The sequence below is a fragment of the Photinus pyralis genome, unplaced genomic scaffold (assembly GCF_008802855.1).
Source record: "Photinus pyralis isolate 1611_PpyrPB1 unplaced genomic scaffold, Ppyr1.3 Ppyr1.4_LG10, whole genome shotgun sequence".
Lineage (NCBI taxonomy): Eukaryota > Metazoa > Arthropoda > Insecta > Coleoptera > Lampyridae > Photinus > Photinus pyralis.
The window spans coordinates 16,524,578-16,537,409 of NW_022170250.1; the positions used below are offsets into that span (position 1 = coordinate 16,524,578).

Here is a 12,832-nt window from a genome sequence, read left to right on the forward strand (position 1 = left end):
AAGTAAATAGTTTGGGTCGTTAGGAAGGTTTTAAAATACTTCCTTGGGGAAGGCAAGCCCCCCCCCCCCCCATGACCGTATCGGTTTGGTTTTTCTAAAAGGAAGTAGGCTGTGTTTGATTAAATCAAATGCTTTGCTGAAGTAAACATATTTTTATCGAAACTTTTTCACACTTTCATATAGAGATGAAATCTCGTCTTGTGCGGAACAGCCTTTAGTGAAGCCAAATTGTCAGGTAAGTAGTTTTAAGTTTTTCAGAAATGATATCTTCGAAGAGTCTGGCGATTGTTCCAATCCACGGGATCGGGATTTCCTTTTTTATACAACGGGAGTTATAAGGGCATGTTTCAATCCTGTTCGAAACTGCCCCAACATAATTATGTAAACGACAGAAGGGGTTTATGAATACTTATTCCAGCGCACATTTAAAAATTCTTCACGAAAACTGTTCCTGACGACTCTCTTTCCAATTTTTTGAAAATAGTGTAAGAAAACATTATTATTATTATTCCCCTTAACGTTATAACCATAGGAAGACTATTTTATAAGCATCAAATTGTGTTGCGCAAATTGCCTATTTACGTCAAATGAAGATATTTTCTTAAATGTGGCAACGTAGTGTATGTTGTTCATCTATCGCAGAGACATGGAGAGAGCTATCGTCACGGAGTAATACTGCCGCACAGTAGACACGTGACGTGAAATTTGTGTTTTGCCCCTGACGCAAGGATTAGTTCCTAATTAAAGATCTTGTAGTTGCTAATGGCTCTCAATGATTACTTCACGGTTAAACTGGAACAGGAAGGAGAAGAAGAAATAAATTCACTCCTCGAGGGAAACTTTTTTTTAAACAATGAAGATTGTACAACAATTAAAGAAGAACATAAGAACACTGAAGATTTGGACGAAGAAGTGCAAGAACAAAATAATTACGCGTTAAACTTTATATGTGACCGATGTGATTACACTACAAATAGCGAATTCTCTATCAGAAAGCACATTTTGACTCATGGATTATTGAAAGGTTTTAAATGTGACAGTTGCAATTTTGTGACAAAGACCGAGCAACTTTTACAAAGACACCTTTTAAAACACGATCAAGTCGGTATAGATTTTAAATACATCAGTCATGATCATGATTATGCAATAAAAGTTGCAAAGTATTTTAAATGTGCCAGTTACGGCTCATCGAACGGTCATCTTTTAACAAGCAAAGTGGAAGATGCAACAAACGACAGACGACACCTAGGAAGAAAAAGAATTCCAAAGGATTTTAAGTGTGACAAATGCGTCTTTTCTACGTACAACATGCAACTTTTAATAAAGCACCTTTTAAAACATCAAGTTGTTCCTAAATGTTTTAAGTGCGAGAGTTGCGATTATGTGGCTAGTGCAAAGTACAAATTGAAAGTGCACGTTCGAACGCATAGAGCGGATTTAAAATGTGATAGTTGCGATTACGTAACAAAGTATCAGATCAGATTGAAATCGCATCTTTTAACACATAAAGTTCCCGCACATTTGAAATGTAATCATTGTAGTTATGGAACAAATGATAAACACTATTTAAAAAGACACCTTGGAAGACACAGAATTGCAGCAGATTTTAAATGTAACAATTGCGAATATGTGACGAACGATGGACAAAGTTTCAAAAATCACAGTTTCAAGCACTATACACACTGTCCAGCCTTTAATGTTCCTAAACGTTTCAAATGTGGAAGTTGTGACTATGTTACGAGCTATTGGTGTGACCTGACATCGCATTTTCGAACCCATAATAATAGTGTTTTACTAAAGATTTAAAATTAAAATTGTTTCAGAGCAGATTGAAATTGTGTCTTTTGAGATATAAAACTGAAAATGTAAGTGGTAGGCTTCGTCCTTCTCTAAGGTGTAAGTTTCCCTTTCCAATTTAATTTGTAGATAGACAGGTAACAATTAATAGTTTTTAGTTTGTAGTTTTTTTGTAAATAAAAAAATTTCCAATCGTAATAACTGTAATATCTCCCCAACTATCGACATTTTGCACAGTGCAGATATATCTGTATTTGCGACGGCGTTCAGCTACAGATGCAACCAAGAGTCCGTTTCAACGTCAGGTGAGATCAGAAATATAGCTCAAATTTAATATGCTAGACATATCGGACGCATGTGGTTTCGCCTTTACTGACTAAATTTAATAGCGTTTTCGATTGGCAAAACTCGTACTGCACGAGTGTTGCACGAGAAACTGAAGAAATCCATGTGAAAATTGCTCTCAATGGAACATAAATATTCGTAAATATTTGTTGTCATTTGTCCATAACCTCATTTTAGATTTAGGTAATCGACAAATCTCTATTCTAAAAAATGACAAACGATTTCAGTATTATTTATGATAAACGATGAGGAATATAAATTTGAAATTCCTGTAAAGGACCAATTTTTGGCGTTCAGTTTAATGAGTAAGTGCAACTTTTTGTAAAATAGAAGTTATGGCTAGTTCATATCTTCGCTATCGCTAGATGACGACAAAACACTCTCCCAACGCAAGAAACAAATTCAAATTGTCGCACGTTTGTTTTGAAAATTTGTTAGCTAGCAGCTCCACGAGCTCTCGGGCCTCGTGCGTCGAAATTTGCACTGAGTGCGTAATTGTTGCATCACATTTGCCAATGGAACACAGAAAATTGCCCTAAAATTACCAATAGAACGTAAAAATTGCACTCGTGCAGCACAAGTTTTGCTAATCGAAAAAGCTATAATTGAGGTTTACAATACAAAGAAAACCCATCGCTCCGCCACTGGAAGTGAGAGGCTGTGAATCTATAGTTGACTCTTACCTTACCGGTACTTGAGTTACATACAGCCAATACTGTTCATCTGCATAGTGACTGGTAAGAAATTTGTATAGTTTAATATCAAATGTGATGCTATATATGGACGGAAATGATATGGTACCATTAATTAAAATCGAACCAAAACAAGAAGAAGAAATCCATTCCGATATTCAAGGAAATCTTTTAGTAAGCAATGAAGCATTGGTTACAATCAAGGACGATATTACCATTACTGCACAGTGCTCCAAATTGCTCGATAATGAAGAAGTACAACAAACTGATTTTGGATGGAATATTAAAACTCAAATTTCCGATTTTGAATGTGACTTCGGTCAACATACAACAAATAATAAGCTGCAAGTTAAACAATTAAAACATAATATTTCTGATATCTCTAATTGTGATAATGGAACAAAGAATAAACAACCGATTCAACTGCACATTTTAACATACAAACGTAATGTGCTGCAATGTACTGATTGTGAATACAAGACAAGTCACAAATCCCACTTTAAGCAACACATTTTAAAACATGCCAATTCTAAGGATTTTAAATGTGCTCATTGTGATTATGGAACAAATAATAAACGATACCTTAAGCAACACCTTTTGAAACATACCGATTCTAAAGAATTTAAATGTGCTCATTGTGATTACAAGACAAATAACAAATACTACTTTAAACAACACGTTTTGAGACATACCGATTCTCAAGATTTTAAATGTGCTCATTGTGGTTATGGAACAAATAATGAACGGTATCTTAAACATCACCTTTTAAAACATACCGAGTTTAAAGACTTTAAATGTGCCCATTGTGATTACAAGACAAATTTCAAATACAACTTTAAACGACACATTTCAAATCATACCGATTTCAAAGATTTTAAATGTGCTAATTGTAATTACAAGACAAATAACAAATACTACTTTAAACAGCACCTTTTAAAACATACTGATTCTAAAGATTTTAAATGTGCTCGTTGCGATTATGGAACCAATAATGGACGATCTCTTAAACAACACCTTTTAAAACATATGGATTCTTAACTTTTTTAATGTGCTCATTGTGATTACAAGACAAATACAACTTCAACATCTTTTAAAATGTGCTCATTGCAATTATGAGACGCACTTAAATATTCTTTAGTGTGTGGCTTCATGAAAGGGAGGTCTAGATGTCTTTACGTTAATAACATTTAAAATGTTTGTGGATGTGGAAACATTAAAGTAGTGATTATCTATTGCTACAAATAAAAATATAGATGCTTTGGGCCCCTCCTTCTGTTTACAAATATTGAAGTCACATTTCACTTCAGTACAGAGGGTCACTGTGGGTACATGAATTTCTGAAAACCAAACAAGTTTAGCTTTGAATTAAACAGCTTTATAAGAATAGATCCAACAAGTTTACTTCCAGGATTTTCTTCTCGAAGTTTTAGCTGTTGGAAGAAAGAATTAGGAATTTGATTACAGACCGAGAAATGTATTAATTAAATGTACCTACTAATGGCAGACGTTTATAATAAACTTTTGTTTCTTGTCTGTATATTTTCTCTGTTTTCCAATTATACAGGGCCTTCACTTCAACATGAATCATTAATTGTATATACCTACCTTTGACAAGAAGCAAAAACACTGCGTGCGCATGAGTCAGACGGAGACAACTCGAGCGGAGTCAGGACATACATGGAGCTAAAAAATTGATTGTCATATCAAATTGTGACTGTATATCGATAACACACCAAACTATGTCTATATAGAAGCGAATGTCCACAATTTCTCTTACTTTAAGCAGACACGACAAAAAAAGTTTAAACTCCTATAGCAATTTAGTCCCAATATGGCGACCGGAACCAACGACCAATCAAAAACGAGATACCCGGTTTGTCATCACTGTTCTAAATTGAGTCACTGTCGTTCAACCTATATCAGCGTGTCACATTAAATTTACAAAATATAATAGAATTCATTTTTATTAATTCATTACAAAACAAAATCAAGGGAAAATAATATTCTAGGAAGCGAATGCATTTTCAAACATGGCGGTGGTTCCTGTGACGTCATTCGAATAAATACTTCATCTGCGCGTACTTGACATATTTGCTTTCCCTTGTCTTATTGTAACGGGCGATCAAAAATGAGTAGCTGTCGAGTCGCCTTTGGAAGTTCAAGTTAAGTACGATTTCCCATGTAAACAAAAATTCCAAAGGTAACTCGACAGCAACTCATTTTTGATCGCATTGTATGTACCATAGATATAACAGTAGGTGTTAGAGGGAGATAACGAACAACCAAAACGGTAAATGTATTTTAGTAATTCATAACCGGTTCCTCCACATTTGGGCTTTTGTTTATTTTATCTATCAATGGGTTATGCATATTATAATTGTAAAGTGAGAGTTGCTAGTGACGGAAGGGTACATGGTAAAATTAAACCCTCCATTGTAAACCTTCCCCTAGCTATCTAAATGGCAGTGTTTGCAATTTTTGTTTTTCATTAAAATTCCAAAGTAAAACCGGTGGTTCATTTTGAAGTGAAAGTTCAGGATAAATGGAAAACGGAGGAAATATACGATTTTGCAAAAATCAAACAGTCAATTGATTAATAAACGCAAAAATTTATTATTTCTTTATCTTAAAAAGCCACATGAGTTCCCGAAACTAAGCAAATTGCAATTTCTAATATCTTCGAACAGCTAAACGAAAACCTCCGAACGATAACTCAAGGTGATTGGTTCCCGCATCCTCAAACATTTAGACGCCTAGAGCTCCCTCTCGTGAAGCTACCACACACTAGAGAATATATAACTTAAGTTAATTTTGCTCCTTCTAAGCGGTTTGTGTGCGTTAAAAGGTGTCGTTTAAAATGGTGTTTAGTATTTGTTCCGTAATCACAATTAGGACAATTAAAATCTTTAGACCCGTTATGTTTGAAAAGGTGTAGTTTAAGAGAGGATTTGTTACGCGTCTCGTAATCACAATTAGCACATTTAAAATCTTTAGAATCGATGTGTGTTAACTGGTGTCGTTTAAAGTGGTATTTGTTACTTGTCTCGTAATTACAATTAGCACATTTAAATTTTTTAGAATCGGTATGTTTTAGAAGGTGCCGTTTAAAGTATTCTTTGTCGTTTGTCTCGTAATCGCAATTAGCACATTTAAAATCTGTAAACACTTTATGTTTTAAAAAGTGTCGTTTTAAGTAGTATTTGTTATTTGTCTTGTAATCACAATCTGCACATTTAAATTTTTTTAAATCGGTATGTTTTAAAAGGTGTCGTTTAAAGAAACATTTGTCATTCGTTTCGTAATCACAACTGACGCATTTAAATTCTTTGGAATCGGTATGTCTTAGAATATGTCGTTTAAAGTACTGTTTGTCGTTGGTCTCGTAATCGCAATTAACACATTTAAAATCTTTAGACACTTTATGTTTTACAAAGTGTCGTCTTAGGTAGTATTTGTTATTTGTCGTGTAATCGCAGTTAGCACATTTAAAATCTTTAGACTTGGTATGTTTTAGAACGTGTTGTTTAAAGTTGTTTTTATAACTTGTTTTGTAATCACAATTAGCACATTTAAAATCTGTAGAATCGGTATGTCTTAAAAGATGTCGATTAAAGTAGTATTTGTTATTTGTCTGGTAATCACAATTAGCACATTTTAGCACATTAGAAAGTTTATGTGTTAAAATGTGTCCTTTAAAATATTGTTTATTATGTGTTCCATAATCACAATGAGCACAGTTAAAGCCTTCTGAAACATTATGCTTTAAAAGATGTCCTTTAACTTGCAACTTATTGTTTGTTGTGTGTTGACCGATGTCACATTCAACATCATTGTAAATTTGTGTTTTAATATCCCATTCACTATAAGTTCGTTGTTTTACTTCTTCATCGAGAAAATTGGAGCACTGTGCAGTAATGGTAACTTCGTCCTTTATTGCAATCAATGCTGCATTGGGGACTATGATGTTTCCTTGAAGATCTGAACGGATTTCTTCTTCTTGTTTTGGTTCAATTTTAATGAGTGGCACCACATCATTTCCGTCCATAGCTAGTATCAATAACGTAAACAGTTCCAGTCTTATGTATCGCTCAAGTGCACAATAAAACAAGACTAGAACAAAGCATTCAGGCGCATGCGCTCGTTAAGTCATTAGAATAATCAAGCTCTACCATTTCATAAAGTAATGGGGTTTGTGTAGTCCTACCACTATAAAAGGGTATGGTGTGTTACGGATATGATAAAATTTGTTCAACCTGTGTCAAACGCTGTCAAACGCGTCAAGTTTCTCACATTATTTACAACACACACAAAACGAAAATCAAGTGAACTTATTGTACCATGGATTCCATGAGGGCCGGGAGATTAGTCACTGCTTGCCACCCTGACAATTAACAGTTTTTGCTTTATTCATTGGTTTTTGCTATACCTATTGATTCTATTTGGTTTTGCGTGGTTGGTGATGTTTGTGTTAACAAATGTCTGCTACCATCGTTAAAATCGAATCTAATAGAGAAGAGGAAATAAATACATTCATTGAAGAAAAGGTGCTCCTTGCAAATGATGTTTACGTCCCTATAAAGCGGGAAGTAAATGAGATCGTTCTCAGTACAGTTCATTCAAATGTCGCACAAAAGGAAGATAAAAATACGCACAACGTCCTGTTAACATACAAGAAATCCAAGGATTTAATATGTGCACAGTGTTCTTTTGCAACGCTAAATAAATTCCAATTTAAAAAACATCAGTTGGTGCACAAGGCTACCAAGGATTTTAAGTGTGCCCAGTGCGACTATGCATCCCATCGAAAGTACAATTTGAAACAACATTCTTTGACGCACGAGACTTTCAAAGAGTTCAAATGTTCCGAGTGTGATTATACAACCAAACATAAATGGTATTTGAAAACACATTCGTTGGTACATCAGACCACAAAAGATTTAAAATGTGCTCAGTGTAATTACGCAACCAATAATAAATTGCATTTGAAAAAACACTCAGTGATACACAAGGCCTCAAAGGATTTAAAATGTGCCCTTTGTGATTACGGAACTAATAATAAATCCAATTTTAACATACATCTCTTAAACCACAAGGTTTTCAAGGAATTCAAGTGCACTAATTGCGATTATGAAACGAATAATAAAAATTACCTTAAAAGACATATGATAATACACAAAACTTCCAAAGATCTACAATGTGACGGGTGTGATTATGCAACAAATAGTAAAGTTCAACTTAAGAACCATGCGTTAACACACCTGGCTACCAAAAAATTAAAATGTGCCCTGTGTGATTATTCAACAAATTACAAACCCAATTTTATGACACATCAGTTGATACATAAATCTTCCAAAGATTGGAAGTGTGCCCAGTGTGACTACGCAACCAGTAATAAATCCTATATGAAGAGACATATGTTAAAGCACAAAACTAAAACGGATTTCAAATGTGCCCGGTGTAATTACGCAACGAATCATAAATCCCATTTTAAGTGTCATGTATCAACACACCAAACTATCAGAAAGTACAATTGTGCCCTTTGTGAATATGCAACTAATAAAAGATACGATTTAAAAAAGCACGTTTCAAAACATAATAGTTCAAATTATATACAATGTGCTCAGTGTGATTACAAAACCTGTAACAAATCCCATTTTAGAACACATCTCTTTAGACACAAGGTTTTCAAAGATTCTAAGTGTGTTTTTAAATGTGCCCATTGTGATTATGCGACCAATAATAAATACCATCTTAAAAGACACCTCTCGGCCAAGAAACATGTTTCTAAGAAAGATATGTAGTTTTGTTTAATTACGTTTCACTGGTTCAGCGGATCACATCGTTAGTGGACACCTTATAACTTCAATCACGAAACTGTTTTGCAATGCACAACTGATCAAGAAACGTATTAGTACTTACGTAAAAGTTCCTATAATGTTTTTGTGTATGAAACACATCAGGGAATATTATTAATTACAGCTTAATCAGTTAGTTTTCAATGAACGTTTGTTTCTTTTACAAATTATAATAAAGACTGCAGAAACTGTACCCGAAGTTTAATTTATATATTTGTTTATTTCTTCTTAACTTTAAGCTAGCATTTCTCGCACGAGGGTCAAGTTACCCGTTCCAGGGGTAGGATCCTACTCTAAACTCTTAGGTTCTGAATCTATGTGCGATACCAGTTGCGTCTTAAATTGTTCTATACTACTCCTGTGTATTTACTCTACGAATTAGGATCAGCTAATACCCTCCAGACCCCCCGGTTCTACATTCTTCCCCAAAAGAGCACATCCAATATAACATATCATTTTTGGAAAGGAGCCGTAAAACTAACACGGGGAGCTCGTGGGGTATGGAATCCTAATCCATTGTAAAAAAAACTACCGGAAGAGCCCTTAGGGCGCAGTGTGATGTCGAAGAGCGTCGCCGGGGGATAGGGTGGATATGGAATCCCCCCCCAATATACGAAGTTTTTATGATAATTGCAGGGAAGAGAACATTGAATCGTATTCTCCTCGTGGAGGAACGTTATAATATGTTCTTTCCTAGAACTATCACAAGATTTTGAATACTGGGGTGTATTCCATATCCCCCAGTTCTTTATTATTCTTCTAAGCGTATCCAACATAACTCCACCAGGAGTCTGTGGAGTGTGGATTCTATTGTTTTTGTGCAGGAGTATATCGTATGGTATTCTCTCCATTCCACTCCGACAGCTTTCCGGATTGCAACCTTTCAGATTTGTCCTTTTCTTCGTTTGCGTGTCTGTTTTTTGTTCTATGTTTCCTTCTACGTCTTCTCTTAGATCTTTTTTTATTGACTTTTTTTGGCGTACTTTATTTTGTTTTTTCCTTATTATTTAACTTGCTATTTTTCTTTGTCTGCGTCTGTGTAACTTCTTTGTCTTCGGCCTTCTTTCATTATTTTCATCTTTACCTTCGTCTACATACCCGACTCACTTATTGCTCTTTGCTTTCATCTTGATCGTCTTCCACTTTTCACCTCTTCCTTCTTGTTACACTTCTTATGCACCTCTGTCGTTCTTTTATTTTCTACATTATCTTCTTCTTTTGCTTGATTTTATTTATTCTGCATTTTGTCTCGTATTTTTCTCCTTGTCCTTCGGAGAATTTTTTTCGTCTTGTTCATCTACTTAATCATTTAATCCTTTTTGGTTTTATTAGTGCACGTATGAATAAATTAGTCTATTAATTAGTTGGCAGCTTAATTAGTCAAGTAATGAAGCCTACTGGTCTATCGTCCTCCATTTTGTCTTATTATTCTTTGTTTTCTTTATCTTCGTCTTCTTCCTGACCATCTCCTAAAATTGATCTCTTTTCCCTTTTTGATTGTTTTCGTGTGTCTGTTTCTAGTGTTATCTTCTTCTTTACCTTAGCTTTTTCTTTGCCATTTTCTTTGGTTTATTCTTAATTTTCCTTTCCTTTGTATTTTTATGCGCCTCTATCTCAGTTCCCTTTTCTGACCTTTTTCTTCTTCATTTTTCTTTCGTCTTATTGTTCGTCAACTTATTTATCTTCTCTTTTTGTCATCGTTGCTTCTTCTCTTTTGCCTTTTCCGTACTCCTCTCTGTGGTCATCTTCTTTATCTCACGTTACTTGTTCCTCTTCCTTGTCATTTTTTCTGCAGTTCTTTCATGGTTTTCATTATCCTATTCTTGTTCGTCTTCTCCTTGTGTTCCCGCGTTTCCTTAGCTTTCTTCTTGGTCATCAATTCATAATTCGTATTTATCTTTACATTCGTCTTCTTTCCTTCTAGTTCTGTACTGATCTTAACCCACCCCAGGCTCGAAGTGAAGATGACAGATTTCACGGCAAAGTGGCAACGTTGCAATCCCAGTGTCAAAACACGGTTCCCGCTCAAAATTCAAACAAAAGAATGGCACGTGATCCGATCGTCTAAGGTAGGGCCCCCTTACGTTACACGAAGCTAATACAATAACTCGGTACCCAGTCGGGCAGGAACACTCAAATAAAACGCTGTAATGTCTGCGAGTTTATTTATTATAAACTTATTCCGAAAACCACGGAATTTGGATGTGGTACATTAAAAGCAAAGCAAGCAAAACCTAAAGGTGCCGCACTCTCACAAAAGCAGACTACCAAGGAGAAAAAGAGCGCGACTTGAGAAAAAACCTTGGCCTTGAATAAAACCCAAACATGTTAATCACAAGCAAATTAAAACACCAACCACCTGAGCAGAACACGTAACACTGCCTTAATTAATGAATGAATTCAAGTAGCAGGGTACGTTTGAACAGCATGCGTAGAGTATTCGTCACAACATGTCATGTACTTTTCTTTAATCGCGGCTAGAAGGCAACTCACTTTTTAGTTAGTCATTGGGTGGTGAACCTGGTTATTGGTTAGGTTTGCGCCAGCGTCTTGCTTGATTGCCCTCCTGTTTCACGGTTATATTGCATATTTGCCTATTAACCCGTAGCGCAGTTAAGATTGTTAGGGGCAACACATTCATGCATTTATTGATATAAGTCACCTTACTAGTTATTCATATCATTATATACCGAATAGAGTGGAGTGAAGTTTGTAAAAATATGTCTGATCTAGTATTCATGTTGTGACGTAACAATAGGCAGTTATGACAATACACAGTGTGCTCGTGGAGCCCCCAATTATGCTCAGTTTCCACATAATGACATTGGTATAAACCCCAGACTTCCGGAACTACTACCTGTACTTCGTAAAACTCCTCTGAGATTGGCCACGTAACGACACAAAACTGAAGATGGTTAAGAGATGGGTCGCCGCCCTGGGTAGGACGGCCTTCGGTTAGCAGCACTTCGTCCCTAAAGTTGGAGGTTGTGCTTTAGCTCTAGAATACCTTTCTATTCTAGCGTCTGAGCTCCCTCTCACGGTAGGAAGATATGAGTTACATACAATATAAGGCACACACATTCGCGAATGTTACGAGTCACCCTAAACTAAATACACCTAGCATTATGGATGCCCTACTTCACGGAAGCCAAGGTTCTACATAGGTACACACCCGTGTACCGTGTAACTGAGTCAAACGTGGTCTAAACCTGAGATATCGTAGACTTCGACAAGCACATGGATATTAGTTAACACCTCGCATGTTGTAAATTACATATTAGCACAATGGTAGTTGGAAAATATCTGATATAACAAATGGCACAATTCATATAAGTGCATAAGAGTAAACTACATAAAATACTTCACCCGACACCAAAGTGGTTGAATCTTACGCACAAACACGAAAACAAAGCTAAACTCTATGAATACAACTCGAAATGTAATAATCCCAACACCAACAAGCTTTAACAATCAACAAGTGACACCAAGCCCCCAAATCCAAAACATCCTCCAGAAATTACGAAAAAAATATCGACAGGTGGTGATGGCGGTGGCTCATGTCCCCAGAATCTCCAACTACTTGACCGGTTGCATCCGACGTTGAAATATACAGGGTATTTAAAGGGATATAGACATCTCAGTTTAATTAAAAAGGGTATTAATGTACGATTTCTGATATTAACTTTAAAGAGAAAACATTTAATTAAACTAATCAGTTCGCCGTTATCTTTATAAAGGGTTATAAAAGATACATACTGGACGCCACCAGCGCGTATTAAATTTGAACAATCCTCGATACGGAAAACAAAAAAAATCAAAATCGGTCGAATTCTACCTTAAATAACGAACCCAATTATAATATACCCAAATAATCGAAAAACTAGATTTATAGTCTAGTCGCCATAAATATAGCATAGCTAATAAAAAAATCGCGCGGTTGTCAGATCGTCGTAAGTTGTATATATAGGGTGGAACCTTATAACCCATATACCATTTTGAGATTGGACCTTGACACATTTATATGTATGTCATTTTACTAGTTTTTCACATCCTTTTTGTACCGAATGCAATGACTAGGTAGTTGCAAAAACGTGTAGGTATATACTCATGTAATGATCTAACAATCAGTAGTTAAGATCAATG

The 12,832-nt window shown here is 35.5% G+C and overlaps 1 protein-coding gene across 1 annotated transcript; it reads left to right on the forward strand.

The window, feature by feature from the left end:
* Positions 1-6,944: 6,944 nt before the first annotated feature.
* LOC116161990 (gastrula zinc finger protein XlCGF46.1-like) lies at positions 6,945-8,868 on the forward strand. Its single transcript, XM_031475498.1, has one exon. The coding sequence runs from the start codon at positions 7,310-7,312 to the stop codon at positions 8,633-8,635; it is 1,326 nt and encodes a 441-aa protein (XP_031331358.1). The 5' UTR covers positions 6,945-7,309; the 3' UTR covers positions 8,636-8,868.
* Positions 8,869-12,832: the final 3,964 nt, after the last annotated feature.

What these genes read in the sequence shown, in the direction of transcription:
- LOC116161990 (XM_031475498.1), top strand. Translation starts at nt 7,310, where the DNA reads ATGTCTGCTACCATCGTTAAAATCGAATCTAATAGAGAAGAGGAAATA.